We start from the raw sequence: 19,833 nt of genomic DNA, 5'->3' as shown, positions 1-19,833 counted from the left end.
TTGAGATGAGAAAATATCAGGCAATAATAATAAATATGCATAAGATCTATAAACTATCCTCTCCAAAAAATTTAGAGAAAATATTGAAATAATTTAAACTGAGAAGAAAACAGTAAAAGATGCTGCATTATCTATCCCAAAAAAGGTACATTACAAAGTTGTTCTGAAAAATATGTTGTAGCCTAAGATAAACTAAGAGAATTACACTGTAAATAATACAGTAACAATTATAATCTCATAACATGTTCTTTAAAAGTACGTTTTTCACTCAAAATATCATTGTGAAACCAATGAGGTCTTACCAACTGACTGAAGACAGCATCACCGCCATCATCCAATAAATCATACTCTTCAGTCACATTTGGAACAGTTCTCTGCCTCTGAGATTCAGGCTTGAAAGTATTCTCTTGAGCTGAATACCATTCCGTAAGGGTGCTTTGTTGTTTCTCTTCTAAATTAATAACAAAAAAAAAAAAAAAAAGTAAGAAAATCCTTCACTTTAGGGAATATATTCCTTTAAGAAAATTAAGTGAATCTGAAAATATTTAAAAGTTGGCCTTATTGTCAGCCCAGGTGGCTCAGCAGTTTACCTCTGCCTTCAACCTGGGGCATGATCCTGGGGACTCAGGACTCGTTCCCAGGATCGAGTCCCGTGACTGGCTCCCTGAGTGGAGCCTGCTTCTCCCTCTGCCTGTCTCTGCCTCTCTCTCTCCCTGCGTCTCTCATGAATAAATAAATAAAATCTTAAAAAAAAAAAAGTTGGCCTTATTGTGAAGTTACTTTTTCAAAACACATTAATGAGAAACATTCAGTAAAATGTATTGTGTTGAACCTTAAGGACACATGAAACTGCTTAAAAACGTCATCTATTTCTTGTTATTAGTGAGAAGTTTCTTCTAAGTCCAAATTCAAAGAATAGTATTTTAGCCATACAATAAACAATGTTTAAATCAATGACTAATTTTTATAGAGCACTTTGTAGAGAACCATGTATTGAACTTCTGCCACCATGCCAGTTGTTGGAGATAAAAGTTATATACCATTTTCACCTTCAGAAGTTTAGAGATCTACTAGTTTTACGATGTGCATACTATTTGTACTTCAGCACTGCACTGTGAAATAGGCATTGCTAACTGCTTTTCTTCAAGTAGAGAATCCAAAGAACTTAAGATATTCGTCCAAGGTCACACAGACTAAACAAAGGAATCAAAGCTTGAAGCCACCAAATCTTCTACCATGAATAATGTAGTGAAAAGTCAGCAAAACAGAATCTCATCCTAACTCAAAAGCTGAGATATAGTGTAAGTCATGATAAGGGATGTATTAATGGGCAAATAATGCTAAATTCTAAGTACAGATATAAGTCATTAACAAATCAAGATTTGAGGGGTCCATGGGTGGTTCAATTGTTTAAGTGTCCAACTCTTGCTATGGGCTCAGGTCATGATCTCAGGGTCACAAGATCTAGCCCCACACCTAGCATGGAGACTGCTTGGGATTCTCTCTCTGCCTCTTCCTCTGCCCCTCCCCACCACTTGCATTCACTCTTTTCACTCTCTCTAAAAAAAAAAAAAAAAAAAAATCAAGATCCGAAGACTTGACATTTGTATCAAAGATGAGCCTGTTATTACATGCTACCCTTTTCAATTCTCCCCACTCACTCCCCACTCTGGGGCTATGCTGGGGCATACCACACTGTTATCACATGTGGCATATTATATATGCAGCAGCACATACTCTTCTGCCTCCTTATAACAGTGGTTGTTGCATCTTTGGAGACAGACACACTCCTCCTCAACTCTGGCATCCACTTTCAATTCCTCGCTATAGATTATAATTTATGGGCATAAACCACAATGTAAAGAGTATGCTTAAGACAGAATTCTAATATAATATTATACAATTATATACAAAGGAAAAACACTTTCAAGTGTCCTTGTACCTCCATAGTATAAGACTCCAAAAACTCAGTTATCTTTTATATTTGTTTGATAAAAAGCTTACCTCGTTGTTTTTCCTTTTTGTATTTTAACATTTCTTTGTTTGTGTACCCAGTAGTTCTTAAGATGTCTTCCAGAAACATTTCTTTTACTTCAAATGGTCTTCCCTGTACTAAATAATAGGAATAAAGAGTCAATTTGCATCTTAGAGACAATGCACATAAAAAAATAAAACAAATACCATGACGTAATGGATCTGAATGAGTTAATGAACCTGAGTATAAAATCCAAAAGCAATTCCAGAAGGCAAATTATCCTCATCATATTGTCCTTTAAATATGATTCCAACTCGGGATCCCTGGGTGGCGCAGTGGTTTAGCGCCTGCCTTTGGCCCAGGGTGTGATCCTGGAGACCCAGGATCGAATCCCATGTCGGGCTCCCGGTGCATGGAGCCTGTTTCTCCCTCTGCCTATGTCTCTGCCTCTCTCTCTCTCTCTCTCTGTGTGACTATCATAAATAAATAAAAATTAAAAATAAATAAATAAATAAATAAATAAATAAATAAATATGATTCCAACTCTTATGTTACAGACTGTTCATTTGCTTGTTTTTTCCAGTGTGTACTTACTTATCATGTGTTTGCCATCAGGCTAGGCACCAGAAATATGAATCATAAGCAGAAGCACAGCTGCCTTATGTATCTTATCATCCAAGAACATTATAAAAAGAAAGATAGGTTTGTGACTTAGGTGACTAGGTTGATGGTATGATTAATTAAAATGGGCAACACATGAGTAGATTTTGTAGAAGAGATTAAATATTTAGCTTGGGACATATCAGAAATGAGCTGCTTATATGACATCTAAGCCCAAAGCTCTGGAGAACAGTTTGAATTGGAAATAAAGATTCAGGAGTCATGAGTATAAAAAAGAAAGCAGAAGCCAAGGACATAAATGAGAGCTTTCAGGGAAACTACATGTGCCTCTCCAGTACCTAGTAGAGTACAACACAGAGAAGGAACAAAGAGGAAAAAAAAAAAAGAAGGGAAAGAAAGGAAGAGGGAAAAAAATGGATCAAGAGAAGACCATAAAACACCAATATATAAGCATATATATAAAAGAGACCATTAAAATATAGGCTCTAATGCAGAACATAAAAAGTAGGAGGCAGTGTTGTCAAATTATGGGATGCAAGCATTTCATACACACCCAAAAAGGGGGCCAACCATGAAATATAGAGAAAATTTCAGATTTTTGTGTAAAATTTAAATAGTAGGCTTGGCAATTAAATCAGCTTCAAACAATACTGGTAAGAATACACAAATGAACAGCCCCATACACTATAGAAATATATATAAATCATTTCAGCTCTTTGAAAAAGTACAGTGGCAAAATCTGTTAAAATTAAAAACAGGGATCCCTGGGTGGCGCAGCGGTTTGGCGCCTGCCTTTGGCCCAGGGCGCGATCCTGGAGACCCGGGATCGAATCCCACATCGGGCTCTCGGTGCATGGAGCCTGCTTCTCCCTCTGCCTGTGTCTCTGCCTCTCTCTCTCTCTCTCTGTGACTATCATAAATAAATAAATAAATAAAAAATTAAAAACAGATACACTCTTTTTCCTCAATAATTTTACTTTCAGAAATCTCTTTCTAGAAATAAGAGTGCCAGTATATAAGGATATATACACAAGGATGTTTATTACAACACTGTTTATGGTGGTGGAAAAGGAAAGTCTGAAACCAATCTGAGTGTCCAAAGATATAAATGGTTAAATAAATCTTGGTACATTCATATTATGAAATATTAAAACAGCTGCCTAAAATAATGAACTACATCAAAAAAAATGATGATGATGAACTATAGTTACAGCTAATACACTACAGAATTTTCCATGATGTACTGTTATATAAATAAAGCAAATTGCAAAATAATGTATAAGGCATGTGCTCATTACCGTAAAACCAATTTCTGTACACCTCATGTATAAGTATGTGTTTTCATATGTAGTATGAACATGGACGGTGTGAGAAAGAATATGCAAGTGGCTTTAAAATCAAGTAATCCTATCAGGAAAGTAGAACATAAAATGTAAAGAGGATGGGGCAATTTTGAACCTCTCTCCATATATATTTATACTCTATCATTGAGCTAAACATATACAACTTTTTCAATTTTTAAAGAGAAATGTAATAATTTTTTTTTAAACACTGGTGGCAAAACCAGTTTGGATTAAAGGTCAGGACAAAAGTTAAGTGGCAGTCTATTCAAAAGTACACAGGAAGTTAAACATAGGCGTGTAGACTACTGTTTCAAGGAGTCTAGCAACAAAGGGGAAGCTGTAGGGACGCCTGAGTGGCTCAGCAGTTGAGAGTCTGTCTGCCTTTGGCTCAGGACATGATCCCAGAGTTCCAGGATGGAATCCTATATCCGGTTCCCTGCAGGGAGCCCGCTTCCCCCTCCACCTATGTCTCTGCGTCTCTCTCTATGTCTCTCATGAATAAATTTTAAAAATCTTTAAAAAAAAAAAAAAAAAAGGAAGCTGTAAGACAGAATTAAAGGAAGACATGGGGATCCCTGGGTGGCGCAGCGGTTCGGCGCCTGCCTTTGGCCCAGGGCGCGATCCTGGAGATTCGGGATCGAATCCCACGTCGGGCTCCCGGTGCATGGAGCCTGCTTCTCCCTCTGCCTATGTCTCTGCCTCTCTCTTTCTCTCTGTGTGTGACTATCATAAATAAATAAAAATAAAAAATTAAAAAATTAAAAAAAAAAAAAAAAAGGAAGACATGAGGGACACCTGGGTGGCTCAGTTGGTTAAGCATCTGCCTTTGGCTCAGGTCATAATCTCGGAGCCCTGGGATCAAACCCGTGGGGCTCCCTGCTCAGGGGGGAGTCTGCTTCTTCCCTCTCTCTGCCCTGCTTGTGCTCTCTCTCGTTCGCTCTTTAAAATAAGTAGTATCTTAAAAATAAAATTGCAGCATGTCTATTAAAAAATATATAAATAAATAATAAAATAAAGGAGGCTATGGAAATGAAAATAAAGCACATTTTCTTTTACAACTGAAGAACTGTCCTCACAACATAATACCAAAAAGTATGGATGGAAAAGGAAAAGATGAAAATACAGAGAAATGAATGATGAGGCATACCACACAGAAAACAAAGTTTTCAGACATTCTACTTCAGAACATTCCCCAATTCCAATTACAGTAAATATAATCATGCCAAAAAGTATACTTTCATAAAAATCCTAAAAGAAATCTGATCATTTAACTTACTATATATCACTGGACAACTTCCAAAATATCTTATAAAAAGATTCACATCCAAGGCAGCACTAGAAAGAATAAGTTTCAAAGTTGGGTGCTTTTGCAACAGATCTCTCAACTTTGTAAGTAAAAAGTCACTAAATCGATCCCTTTCATGTACTTCATCCTGTAGTGAACAAAAATAAAATGATGGAATGGTTAAAACATGGATGACTAAGTCTTTAAAATTATGGAGCTGCTAGGTTTTCTACTAATTAAATGTGAACAAGGCCAGTCAGGACTCATGAAAATTTTGTATTATGGACAATTCAGAAACTATCAGACATTAACAACTCACTGTGGGTAACAGAACACTGCTTCTTAGACAAGATAAAAGACACACAAACTACAACCAATTCTGAATTAATGGAGTCTAATTTAATGTACTTTTAATAAATATAAAATTTATTTAAATATGCTTCAGTTAGGGGCGCCTGGGTGTCTCAGTCAGTTAAGTGTCTGCCTTCAGCTCAGGTCATGATCCCAGGGTCTTGGAATTGAGCCACACATCAGGCTTCTTGATCAGCCTGTGCCTCTCCCTCTCCTTCTGCCTGCTGCACCCCCTGCTTGTGTACTCACTCTCTCTGTCAAATAAATAAATAAAATCCTTAAAAACACATATGTTTCAGTTAACATCAGAGTACAGGTGCACCCTTTGGTTTGAATGCACAGAAGTAGTACGTTTCCAAAAGCCGCTTATTGCAAGCTTATACAACTTAATCTAATTCTTTTCTGACACTAACTGGATAAAACCTTAGAATTTTTTAATGAGGTGGTAATTCATCTACTTCATCAGCAGCTACCTAATTGAGCAGCTTAACTATGAAGTTAAATGACTATATTAGGTGCCTGGGTGGCTCAGTTGGTTCAGTGTCAGCCTTCGGCTCAGGTGATAATCCCAGGGTTCTGGGATCCAGCCCCATATCGGGCTCCAGCCCCAACACTGTGTTCCATGCTCAGCAAGGAGTCTACTTCTCTTCCTACCCCTGCTCTTTCTCTCTCTCTCTCTCTCTCTCTCTCTCAAATAAATAAAATCTTAAAAAAAAAAAAAACTAAAAATAAAAATAAAATTTAAAAATGACTATAAAGTGTACCCCTAAGACTGGGAAATACATATTAGCTAAAGGAGGAATCAGATGACTAAGCACAGAGGAAAAAGAAAACTTTCACCGTTCTGGGGAACACTAAGTACATGTATCATTTTCCCATATAAAAATCACTTTTAGAAAACTTACTTACTTTCTTTATTTGCCGTTATAAAACCTCATAGTAAAAATATCTCTACTTAACACAAGTATTTATAATAATTATAGGCAATAAAAAGTAACTTAATTATAATAGCTGTTCAAAAAAATTGGTTCTCATGCACATCCTATCCCAAAAATCTCATTACATATTCAAAGTTTTAAGCAATCTGAATTGTATATGGTAAACTCAGCAATATTCTTACCACAATAACATGTGTCACAGTAGACAATGTACTATCTCCTGCCATCAATGTACGAAGTAAAACCCCGTTAGTGCAAAATGTCAGAAGTGTCTTTGGAGAAACCCTTTTTAAAAAAATTAAAGAACACAATTACAACTCTTATATGTAATGAAAACATGATCACATTAAATGTTAGTCTCATACATACTTTAATAAAGGTTAAAGTTACTAATATAGTGGTGAACTGGTATGTATGCTTTATGACCCAAGTCATGTGAAATATATATTTCATACCTGACAACCTTGTAAAAGATTTTTATTACTAACAGCCCTTTAATAATTAAGTCATTATTTTGTTAAGAAATCATAAATAGATTTTTTTTAAAAAACCCTGAACACCTTTTGCTTGAAAAAAGTGTATCATAAATGAACAGCTTTTTGAATTACTACATGCAAATTATAGAGAGCAAAGAAACAGTACTACTATTAAGAAAGTACTACTAGTACCACCACTAATAATCAATTCAGTTATTACCATTTATTTACTATAAACATCACATCAAACCTGGGCTCTAGCTGCTTTTATTGGCCCCATTTTATAGATGAGAAAACCGAGGTTCAACAAGGTGAAATAACTTGTATTTGATCAAAAACTATGAAATAGGATTTCTATCTATGGCCCAACTCTTTCTACTATGTATTCAAAAACTGTACTAAGTTCAATCATGACCTCAATATCTTATCAAAGACTTACCTAGAGTAAAATAATCATCAAATTTTCAACTAATATTCTCCGTATTTAGTGCAATATAAACATCAGTCTTTTCAAAGAACAATCAAAGATAGGCTACAGGAGAACCAGCATTACCTGCTTTCTAATCGGATCTGATATCCAATTGTTTGACCAATTCTTTCCCTTCTCTCTGCAGCAACTCTTTCAGCCACGGCAATTGCCGCTAACCGTCTTGGCTGGGTACAAAATATACGGCAGGGGATACCATTTTTAAAGCAATCATCTAAAAGGAACTGAGGAATCTGAAATGGAAGTTTTAAAGTCTTGTCAGATGAGATGATTATACACCCAGAAGGTCCAAGTCAACCACAATGGAAAAACTATGGGAACTAAAAAAGTTCTGAGACATGTTCTACCACAAAATAATCATAAAATCAACAACTTTCACGTAACTTCTAACAGTCAACAAGGAAATGCAATTTTAAAAGATCTCATTCACAAAAGAAACTAAAATATTAAAAACAAATTCATATACAGGGCACCTGGGTGGCTCAGTTGGCTAAGCATTCAACTCTTGATTTTGGCTCAGGTCATGATCACAGGGTTATGAGATCAAGCACCATTGTCTGGCTCCACTGTGAGGGTGGAACCTGCTTAAATTCTCTCCCTCTCTGCCCCTCCCCCACCCTCTTACTCTAAGATAAAATAAGGGGAAAAAATTCATATAGAAATAGTTAAGGCGGGATCCCTGGGTGGCACAGTGGTTTGGCGCCTGCCTTTGGCCCAGGGCGCGATCCTGGAGACCCGGGATCGAATCCCACGTCAGGCTCCTGGTGCATGGAGCCTGCTTCTCCCTCTGCCTATGTCTCTGCCTCTCTCTCTCTCTCTGTGTGACTATCATAAATAAAAATTAAAAAAAAAAAGAAAAAAAGAAATAGTTAAGGCTTACACAAAGAAGACTATAAATTACAACTAAAAAATATAAACTGAACAAAGAAATCTTGAGTGGAAATAATCAACAATGCAAAAATGTCAATTCTTCCCAAATTAGTCTATAAAACCAATGAAACAACAATGATAACTCCACTGGAATTTTTGAAATAGTGAAAAACATAAAGAAAACAAAAAGCCTAATATTAGGACTGTAGAAAACTTTCTATATTCAATTCAAACAGGTCAGGAGGACTTAAAAGAAAAAGTAAATCTTTCCCACTCTATGACTACCAATACTTTTCAAAAAAGTAACTACTATTTCTTATTAACTCTTTCAGGGAAAAAGTGTTTACACAATCTAGAATATTTGATATATAAACAGTTTTTATTCACATGAAGTGATTACTGTACTTAATTTTGATAATTTGCAGAGTTCACTTAACACTCAGATCTACCTAATCCATTCTGCTGCATATTCCATCCTATAGATGTGCTATAATTTAACAAATATCACATTAAATAAGTAATCTCCAGCTTTTCCGGTTATTCTTGATGCTACTGTTTGCTATTTTAAAAAGTGCTACATGTGGGATGAGCACTGGGTGTTATGCTATATGTTGGCAATTTGAACTCCAATAAAAAAAACTTTTTTTTTAAGAAAAAAAGGTTGTTATATTAGCAAAAAAAAAGTTCTACAAAAGGGATGCCTGGGTGGCTCAGGGATTGAGTGCTTCCCTCAGCCCAGGGCGTGATCCTGGAGTCTCGCATGGGGCTCCCTGCATGAAGCCTGCTTCTCTCTCTGCCTATGTCTCTTCCTCTCTCTCTCTGTCTCTCATGAATAAATAAATAAAATCTTTTTTTTTAAAAGTGCTACAATGAATACCTATCTTCACAGATTTTTGCAAAAAAAATATATATGACATATATATATATGTATCATATATATACATCAGATCAAAGAGTATATAAATTTAATTTGGACAGAAATATTATCAAACTGCCCTCCAAAACAATTTATACTTCTACCAATGAAGAAGATGTTGGAAAAAAAAAAAAGATGCTGTTTGCCAAACACTTACACAAACACTGGATATCATCAATTTTTTAATTCCTACCAATCTGATAGCTAAACAGTGTAATTGTTCTTTTTGATTTCATTTCTTTAACTATGAGTGAGAGTGAACACCATTTCATGTATGTCTTAGCCTCTAGGATTTTTTTTTAACTCAACTAGTTTATCCGGAAGTGTACATGAACACAAATTAAGAAATAATTAAAAAGAGAAGATAATAAAGAGGAATACTATGCTACACGTTGTAAAACTACAAAAAGCAAAAAGAGGAATCTTGACGCAAAAATAGGTAAGTAAAGATATAACAAAAATTCCAGAAATAGACCCAGGTATTATAGAAACTTAGTACTTGATCAAAAGCAGTACCCTAACTGAAGGGGGAAAGGATAATTAAATAAAAATTACATTGGAACAACCAGATAGTAACATGAGGAAACAGTAAAATTCCTACTTGATATGGTATCTTAGAATTCCAGATGGATTTTTAAAACTTTAATACAAAAATACTAAATAAAATATTTAGAGGAAAATGCTCTTACTCTTGGGGTAGCATGGCTCAAAGCCCTGAAAAGAAGACTGACAGATTTGTCTAAATAAAAATGTAAAACTAATACACAAGTCATCATAAGCAAAACTTTAAAAATCAAACAAAAGACAAATGATTTTTAGGATATCTAACAGTCAACAGGCATTTATAATATATAAAGCGCTGTGAAAAAAAATCCAAAATGCTTAAGCTAAATGAAAAATGAGATATAAACAAGCAACTCACAGAATATAGAGAATAAACAAAAATGAAAAGATCTTCAACTCTCTAAGAAGCAAAGAAATGCAAATTAAAACATTATTTATCAGATTAGTAAAGGTAAATCACTACTGCCTAAGCTTCAGAGAAACGGGAACTTTTAATACTTTTTTTTTTTTTTTTTTTTTTTTTTTTTTTTTTTTTTTATGATAGGCACACAGTGAGAGAGAGAGAGGCAGAGACACAGGCAGAGGGAGAAGCAGGCTCCATGCACCGGGAGCCCGATGTGGGATTCGATCCCGGGTCTCCAGGATCGCGCCCTGGGCCAAAGGCAGGCGCCAAACCGCTGCGCCACCCAGGGATCCCACTTTTAATACTTTCAATCCCATTTTAATACAACTCTTTTTTGAGTTAATAGACAATAACTAGTTAATCTAGCTAAAATTTAACTGCCATATTCTTAACCAAGCATTTCCACTCCTAGGAATTTATCCTATTAAAACACTCCCATAGGGATCCCTGGGTGGCGCAGCGGTTTAGCGCCTGCCTTTGGCCCAGGGCGCGATCCTGGACACCCGGGATCGAGTCCCACGTCAGGCTCCCTGCATGGAGCCTGCTTCTCCCTCTGTCTGTGTCTCTGCCTCTCTCTCTCTCTCTCTCTTCCTCACTGTGTGCCTATCATAAATAAAGTAAAATAAATAAATTAATTAATTAATTAATTAAAACACTCCCATAAATTAGCAAAGAAATAGTAGAATACAATGTTATAAAGTACAGGAACACCTCGGTGGCTCAGTGGTTGAGCGCAGGGTGTGATCCTGGGGTCCTGGGATCGAGTCCCACATCAGGGCCCCTGTGGGGAGCCTGCCTCTCCCTCTCCCTGTATCTCTGCCTCTCTCTCTGTGTCTCTCATGAATAAATAAATAAAATATTTTTAAATATATTAAAAAGTACAATACAAGAATAAGATCCTTGCTCTGCCATTTCCTAGCTATGAGAATTTGGACAGATTAACATCTGTAAATTCCAGTTTTTATTCCTTAACTGCAAAAAGATAATAAAAAGCCCACATGCCTTGAGGTCATTGAGGTTTAAAAAGAGAACTCAAAAATTGAGCACATAGTAAACTGTCATTTTTTATTATTGTTGTTGGAAAATCTTCAGGAATACTATAAAGTTGTTTAAAAATGAGTTATATCTCTAGCTACTGAAAAATATCCAGTATCTATTAAGCGAAAAAAGATGCAAAATGTACAGTATTATTTCATGTTTGTTTAAAAAAAAAAAAAACAGTATCAATCCTCTAAAGAGAACGAAAAACAAAGGTGCAAAAAAAATTTTTTGTATAACAGAAATATATACTACCAAGTTTCTAAAAAAAAATGCATGAAGAGCAGCGAGAGAATTAGAAATCTTTCACTCTCTATGTACCATTTTCCATAATGTTTGAACTTTACATGAACATAAACAATGAACATGAAAATGCAAAAGGTAATTAACTTCCTAATGCTACTAAGGGCAAGATGAAACTGGCTAATGATATGAACTTTAAATTCTGTTACATTTATATTTCATAAAACAGACACATCAGTACTTTAACTCCTCAAAAAGATGCAATCATTTAAGTGTAAATCCATTAGATTAATAGTTACTTCTTGAAAAGCAAATAATTCATTTCTAATTAAATTCTCAAATATCTTCATATCTAATAAAACAATAAACATAACTGTGAAAATATTTATCAAAACTTTCATAATCTCTGTTCAGCATATATGCCGCCAAAGAAAGTGCTTATAATCTCTTAAATATATGGGATGCCTGGGTGGCTCAGCGGTTAAAGCATCTGCCTTTGGCTCAGGTCGTGATCCTGGAGACCCGGGATCGAATCCAGAGAGCCTGCTTCTCCCTCTGCCTCCATCTCTGCCTCTCTCTCTTTCTGTCTCTCATGAATAAATAAATAAAATCTTTTTAAAAATAAATTTTAAAATAAAAATAAATAAATATAATTAAAACTCATACAATTAAAACCTACTGGCAAAACTTCCTCTTGGGATCCCTGGATGGCGCAGCGGTTTGGCGCCTGCCTTTGGCCCAGGGCGCAATCCTGGAGACCCGGGATCGAATCCCACATCGGGTTCCTGGTGCATGGAGCCTGCTTCTCCCTCTGCCTATGTCTCTGCCTCTCTCTCTCTCTGTGACTATCATTAATTAATTAATTAATTAATTAATTAATTAAAAATTAAAAAAAAAAAGGAAAACTTCCTCTAATACTAAAACAACAACTGAACAGATTCTCTAGGATGACTCTATGGAATTTCAATCATAAAAGGACTCACACTAAAGAAAAATCTTAGGGAAGCCCAGGTGGCTAAGCGGTTTAGCGCTGCCTTCGGCTCAGGGCGTGATCCCAGTCCCACGTCAGGCTCTCTGCATGGAGCCTGCTTCTCCCTCTGCCTGTGTCTCTGTCTCTCTCTCTTTCTGTGTCTCTCATGAATAAATGAATAAAATGTTTAAAAACAAATGAAAAAATAAAGAAAAATCTTACATATTGTGCTCAGATAAAAATTTCATTCGGTTTTTAATTATTTAATTTTAAAGCTTCAAGTTTTAGGGATAGTTTTACTTCTGTAAATCTGGCTAAGTCCTTCAAAGGCCTTACGTATGGACTAGGTTTATTACACCAACCAATATAACCATAGGAAATATTAAGCAATCATCAAAAGCAAATTCATGTGTCCATAAAAGAAAAAATGTAAAATCATATCGACTATTGTATCTGAACCTCTATCAAAATCAAAGTAATTTTACTATTTTAACATGTGACCATGTAAAGAACAAAAATAAGGTCAAATCACTCTACCAATACTTACTTCCAATCTGAAACCCAATGAAGGAAACTTCATAATGAAGTACTTTGATACTAAACATCCAAGTCAAACCTGTCATATTAATTCCATTCTACAGTCAACTTTATTTTTTTTGAAACTGTATTATTATTATTTTAATATTAAGGAATCCACTTTTACAACTGTCATGAAGCCCTGGCTGGGTTAACAGTAATGAGTCCTGGAGGTAACTACACCCAACTCTGGACTTTCTGGTTATAAAGCACTGCCTTCTCTATCTCAGCTGACAACCCAGACTCAGGAGGCCTCAATCCCTGCCTCTCTATTCCCAGAAGATGCCAAAGTCAATTATGTAGGAGGCTTTCTCAGAGAAGAAGACGACTTTGTCTTCCCAGAAGACAAACCCTCTACTTTGCTTTATGAGACGGATAGCATCCCCAAACCACAGACAGGTTGGGACCTGCGCAGGCCTCAATGTCTACAGTTGACTTTATATTAACATTTGTTATTATTAATATTGTTGTTAATTTAGCTGCTACATACAACACAAATAGGCACGTTATAGACATCTCTAAACTTTACCGAGAATGGGAGCTATTACTAGCTCCATTTTTAAAAAAAGGGCTCTGGCTCATGGAGGCTACAAGACTAACCACTAGGACTACCGTGTTCCTTTAAGATGCCAAATCAAAAAAAAAAAAAAAAAAAAAATAAGATGCCAAATCACAGCCCCACTTCTATTTTTTTTTTTTTAAGGGAACCCCTGGGTGGCTTAGCGGTTTAGTGCCTGTCTTTGGTCCGGGGCGTGGTCCTGGGATCTGGGATCAAGTCCCACGTCCGGCTCCCTGCATGGAGCCTGCTTCTCCCTCTGCCTGTGTCTCCGCCTCTCTCTCTCTCTCTCTCTCTCACTCTGTGTCTCTCATGAATAAATAAGTAAAATCTTTTTTTTTTTTAAGATTTTACTTATTTATTCATGAGAGAGAGAGGTAGAGACACAGGTCCTGACGTAGGACTCGATCCCAGGTCCCCAGGATCAGGCCCTAGGCTGAAGGCTGTGCTAAACCCCTGAGCCACCCGGACTGCTTCCCTACTTCTATTTAAATGAAGACCCAATATGCTAGCTTAAAAATAAATATTTTAAAACATTTCCTTTCTACAAATTCTCAAAATGCACTCCCAGTAATACTTCTAAAGTAGCCATTAAAGTAACCAAAAGGGTTTTTTCTTTGTTAAAATACATGTACTATTTTATAGAAAACTATCTTGTGCAACAAAATATTTTTCTTCCATAAACAACAAAGAAGAAACAAACCTGTGTAGTCTTTCCAGACCCAGTCTCTCCTACAATCAAAACTACTTTATTTTCTTTAATTATTTTAACAATTTCTTCTTGTTTCTCAAACACAGGGAGAGACTGCCTGAAAGAATCAAATTCAGATTCTCCTCTTTTCACTGGAATCTGAGGTATGCCATTGTTGAGTCGCCCACTTGTTTTGCTCATTTCTCGGTTTTCTTTGAAGATGAATAAAAGAACAAAAAAAATTATGGTCAACATTGTTTAAAAAGTGTGAAAAAACAAAGATAAGTAATTTCCAACGTAATTCCATTGAAGTGTTTCTTCTCTACTCAGTTTACATAAAGTTAGCAAGCAATACGCGACTGCTGTACTCCTATGCTTACTACTCTTTAAAAAACAAGTTATAAATTTTGGCATCAACTAGAAAGCAAATTTCTAAAAATATTTCTGGTGCACAATGCTTACAAATGAACAAAAATCAATACCTTTGTAACTACTAAAATAAAATGTGATTCTAATATCTTGAAACAGTTTTCAAAAAAAAAAAAAAGAAACAGTTTCATGCTTGCTTCTACCAATAACACAGAAAATTAAAATTTTGTAAGAAGGAAACAATGAATTATAAAGTCTGCTAGGTACAATATGAAAACACATTGTGAAAAAAATATTCTATATGTTTAAAGTTAAATACATAAGATTATGTGATCAAATAGAATAATATGTGTAAAAATAAGGTCCTGCTTTAGCAAGCATCTACATTTAATTAACAAGCAGAATGGAATAAAAAAGAGGCATGATGTGTTTTATATTCTTCACATAACTCAAAACATTTAAAAAAAAAAAAACATTTTTGCATACATGTATTTAAAACTTAAATTCCCTGCCATCTATGGCCATGTATTTTCTATATTCTCCAATGGAAATTATGCATATCTGCCGCTTTAGAGAATTAATAATTTTCTAAGAAGTTATTTTTCCAAATAATAAAATTACAAGTTCATTTTATGACCTAAATATATTATGTATCTACCTTTCAGCAAGTTAGTGTACTTCTGTCCTTTACCAGAAGCTAAAGCTCCAATTCAAAAGCTCACTCATTAGAGCAATAATATAGGAAAGTCCAAACCCTGGAGTCAAATCCCAGCTCTGAGGCTTAGTGGCTGGTGGAGCACCTTGAACAAATTATTTAACTGCTCTGAACCTGTTTATTCACCCCTGAAATAGAGGAAATTCTTACCTTAGGAGGGCTGCTATGGGGCCCTATTTAATGAGGTTAACATACCGTCTAGCACACAATAGGTACTCAATAAATGATAAGATACCACTGATGACACTGAAAGACTTGTCTAACTTCATCACATGCCTAAACACTGCATTTCATTCCAAAGTTTTCATAGTTCTTTCTCATTTCTGACAGGTTATTCAAAATGAGAAATCTTATTGCATCTTAGTTTTTTTAAACAAATTTAAAATGGTAAAAGAACAGTCATCAAATAATAAGATAGACAAGGAAGCTCCCCAGAAAATACATACCAGCTTCAACTGCAAACACATTTCCTCTTTCTGTTTTAGGCAGAAGTTCAGTACGCTCTTTATTGGTGACAGGAAATCTTTGAATTAGGCTCCTAACAGCATGTTTTGTATTATGAGTCAAATTACAGGTCATCATTGCATGAGCTGTTTCTGATCCATCTTTCTTCTTCACAGTTAGGTATCTATTTGCTCCCTTTCTGAATATTAATAAAAATCATTTATTTACTATATACAGTCAATTTGTTCACATATGATGTATGCCTACTTAGAAAACATGTCTCAAGCAAAACATTGAAAAAATTCAAAATGCTTTGGGAGAAGATGCTGAAAATCCAAAAAAAAGATCAATAAAGAGGGGTTTGGTGCCGAAGTGGCCACAAGATCATTTGCAATTAAAATTTCAAAATGCTGTAAACCCAGTTTTTAAACCTCAAAAATGGCTTACTTACCCACCAAATCTTAAAGTTTGTCTTAGCAGACTTCATGCTGGATGAAACATCACCAGATGGAAGCATACAGAGGGAGAAAACTAATCTGAATAACAGAATCTAAAAATCATAACAAAAAAACTTTGGTTCACTGTCCACACTAATACAACCCACTGAACGTTTCCACAGTATGCTAGTAATGTACATCCCATGAAAACCTGTTAAGAGAACCAAGCTTAGTGGCTGGACCAAAAAAGCATAAATCCACATTACTGATAACTATTGTCACATGCATCTTGGGGAAAAAAAATTTTCAAGGTTTTGGACTCTAGCTTTTAGTTATAAGGTAGTAAGGATTTATAACTGTTCTCAAATCATTTGATGTAGGTATACTTGTTTCTCCAATGGCTCAGGATTGACAAGGTCTTTTCTGACTTTTGTAGCTCTAAGAGTACTAGGTACAATTTTATACATACAGAAAGTCCTCAAACGTGCTTTGACTAATTTAATAATGCACGTCTATAATCTAGTACGATACAGTACTGGCAAAGTGCTCAGGCTCTAAAAGCATACCAACCTGGGTTTGAATCCTAGCTCTATCACATATTTGCTCTGGGACTATAAGCAAAGTATTTATTAGTTCTGAGCCTAAGATAATCATAATACCTGCCTCAAAGAATTATTCCTATAAGGAACATCTGTTACAAAGTAAGTATTAATAAAAGCTATTATTATACAGTCTGGAAAAAAAATCACTCATTTTTAAACAGCTACCTAAAGCAGTTCATAAAATATTTTATCATTGGTTAATGTCACTATCATATTACAGAAATGAGGAACAAAACCACAAATAGAATTAAAAGTACATGTACGCTTTTCTTAATTTTCATTAGATTTAAATTTTTTCAACAATATTTTCACTGTAAAAACAATGTAAAACTGGAGATTAACCTATACAGTTTTAGCTGAGCCTTTCTAAGTGGTGAGGCTTTTGATTTACCAAGATTTTTAATTTCTGGAAACTTTTTATGGAATGCTTTAATGGATCATAAGCGTTCAGTACTGTCATCTAGCCCTTAACAAGTATTTAGTGATCTTCAACTTATGGGATAAAGATGAAATAACTATATTTATCCTGATCTGAGGAATTTCAGTTATTTCCATGAAGTAAGAATTACTGGATTCTAAACATGATCTCTGCAATAGGTTCTTTTCCCATGAATCTTTCTGAAAATTCAGCACAGTCTTTATGGACTCCATCATTCACTCCCCTTCTATACCATTTACTTCATAAAACTTAACTACAGAAGGCAAGAAGTGCTGAAATGAGCACTAAAGCTAAGAGCCGGGAGGCTTGTGTTCAACTAAGCAGCTATGTAATCAAGAATCATTTTATTTCTCTGACACTGTATACAAGTTGATTTAAAAATCTCTACTATTTCTGTCAGTTCCAAGAAGCTTTAATTTTCTTGAAAATTATCTTGGGAAAGTTTTGCTGTATTTCACCTTTAACTCATTTTATTTCATTCACTCATTCATTCAATCATTCATCATATATTAAGCACCTATTGTATGCTAGGCATTACGCTAGAAGCTGGGATAACAAAGCAGTAAAACAAGCTCACAACTAAAATGGATCAGATTCAAATTTTCCTAACATAAGCCGCCTACTAATAACATAGCATTTATGTACAAAAATAACTCATAGTAAGCATGTGTGAGTACTTAGCCATTACCATTTAAAATTTACTGAATTCATTTTGAACACAGATGGTGGGGCAGAAAGATATAATAAACTTGATAGTTTTTACATTTTAGTAAAAGATCCTAATTGTGCCTCTTAGGGCTCATTCCTACCACATTCAGCACCACAGTGACACTGGTAAATGATAAAAAGATTAGTGAAAGGATTGGTAAAATTTTTGTCTTGTTGTGAGCATGAAAAATATCCAATACGCAGACATGTGTGCCACTAACACATTGAGATCTCATTACATTTTCCTTCCAAAGTGTAACTATTCTTTGAAGAAAAATGTTAAGAAACTCCTTTTCAAAGCAAAATTAACTAGAAACTAGCTGCATGATGTGGAAAAGTTAAGGGCCATGACCAAAGCTAGATAATGAGGCAAGGAGACACTGAGAGTCAAATCCAAGTTTCCTGCCTCTTCCTCCACACCAGGCTCTCTCCCAAATACATATTAAGGAACCATGATATTAGGTACAAAAGAAAAAAGCAGGATAACTAACTCACTAAGTTAATGAATTTATGGTAGGCAGTGAAAAAAAAATCCTTTATTCATGGTGAACAGAAAAACCCATGAAAATGTAAGTCAGGTAAAAATTCTCATATAAGTGAAAAGAAAGGATGTGACAACTATAGCCAAGTTCTTCAATTACGTGAAAAGAAGGAAAGGGATTTGAAAAATCACAAAGACCACTAGATAAACAACGTGCTATCTCTAATAAAAGATAAAGAGGAGAGGGAAAGTGCTAAGACATTTCCTAAGAAGGTTTGTAGAGCATGAGAAATAGGTACTAGGGACTAGATGAGAATGCAAGGTTGCCTGGACTTTCCTTAACATATTTATTCTTCTCTGTCTCTTCAGTGTTTCCTTGCCCACCTTATTTTGTCCTGATAACTTCTATCTTGCCCTCTCTCCTTCCCCAGGTTTCAAGTTCTGGAGAAACAATCATGCTACTGGACAGAAGAAGAGGTAGTCCATTCTAATGGACTGCTTTTCTAAGGGTAATTTCTTTTTTTTAAAGATTTTATTTATTTATTCATGAGACACGGGGGGGGGGGGGGGGGCGGTGGGCAGAGACACAGGCAAGAGAGAGAAGCAGGCTCCATGCACGAAGCCGGATGTGGGACTCGATCCCGAGTTTCCAGGATCACGCCCTGGGCCGAAGGTGGCGCTAACCCGCTGAGCCACCCAGGCTGCCCCACTAAGGTAATTTCTAATGGTCATTTCCAAGTTAACACTTCAGAATTCAAAATCCATTTAACCATAGAAATGATGTAGTTACATGAGATGACTGGGTGATGGACACTAAGGAGGGCACTTGATGGGATGAGCACTGGGTGTTATATGTTAGCAAATTGAATTTAAATAAAACAAAACAAAATCTTTAAAAAAAAAAAAAAAAAGGGCTGCCTGGGCGGCTCAGTGGTTGAGCGTCTACCTTGGGCTCAGGTCGTGATACAGGGGTCCTGGGATTGAGTCCCACAACAGGCTCCCCACGGGGAGCCTGCTTCTCCCTCTGCCTATGTCTCTCTGCCTCTCCCTCTCTGTGTCTCTCATGAATAAATAAAATTTTTTAAATAAATAAACAAATAAATACAACAAAACAAAATAAAATGAAACTATGTAGCTACAGAACTGGGCCTTTACAACAGATGCTTTCTAACAAGGACCTACAACTTGTTATCTGTAACTCTTAACCCCAAATGTCAATGAAAACTGCACAATTTTTTCAGTTTGGAATGTGAAAATTAATAAGGGGAAACCTCACTCAAGTGGACCAGGGATGCCAAAAAGGGAGGCTGGTATGGAAAGCCAAACTACTCACAT

At 35.6% G+C, this 19,833-nt stretch overlaps 1 protein-coding gene across 4 annotated transcripts in view; it reads right to left on the bottom strand.

The window, feature by feature from the left end:
• The window catches only part of YTHDC2 (YTH domain containing 2), a 78,188-nt gene that overhangs the window by 54,225 nt on the left and 4,130 nt on the right, over positions 1–19,833 (bottom strand). For all 4 annotated transcript variants that reach the window (XM_035696886.2, XM_049115964.1, XM_025446603.3 and 1 more), the window contains exons 3-9: positions 15,834–16,030; positions 14,316–14,515; positions 7,543–7,709; positions 6,696–6,798; positions 5,216–5,372; positions 2,005–2,112; positions 303–451 (exon numbers count right to left, since the gene is read on the bottom strand). In XM_035696886.2, coding sequence (XP_035552779.1) covers positions 303–451; positions 2,005–2,112; positions 5,216–5,372; positions 6,696–6,798; positions 7,543–7,709; positions 14,316–14,515; positions 15,834–16,030 — 1,081 coding nt within the window. The remainder of the gene's footprint in view (positions 1–302; positions 452–2,004; positions 2,113–5,215; positions 5,373–6,695; positions 6,799–7,542; positions 7,710–14,315; positions 14,516–15,833; positions 16,031–19,833) is intronic.

The sequence above is a fragment of the Canis lupus genome, chromosome 11 (assembly GCF_003254725.2).
Source record: "Canis lupus dingo isolate Sandy chromosome 11, ASM325472v2, whole genome shotgun sequence".
In the NCBI taxonomy this organism is placed as follows: domain Eukaryota; kingdom Metazoa; phylum Chordata; class Mammalia; order Carnivora; family Canidae; genus Canis; species Canis lupus.
Note: the sequence above shows the minus strand (reverse complement) of the source record. Positions and strands in the feature narration are given on the sequence as shown.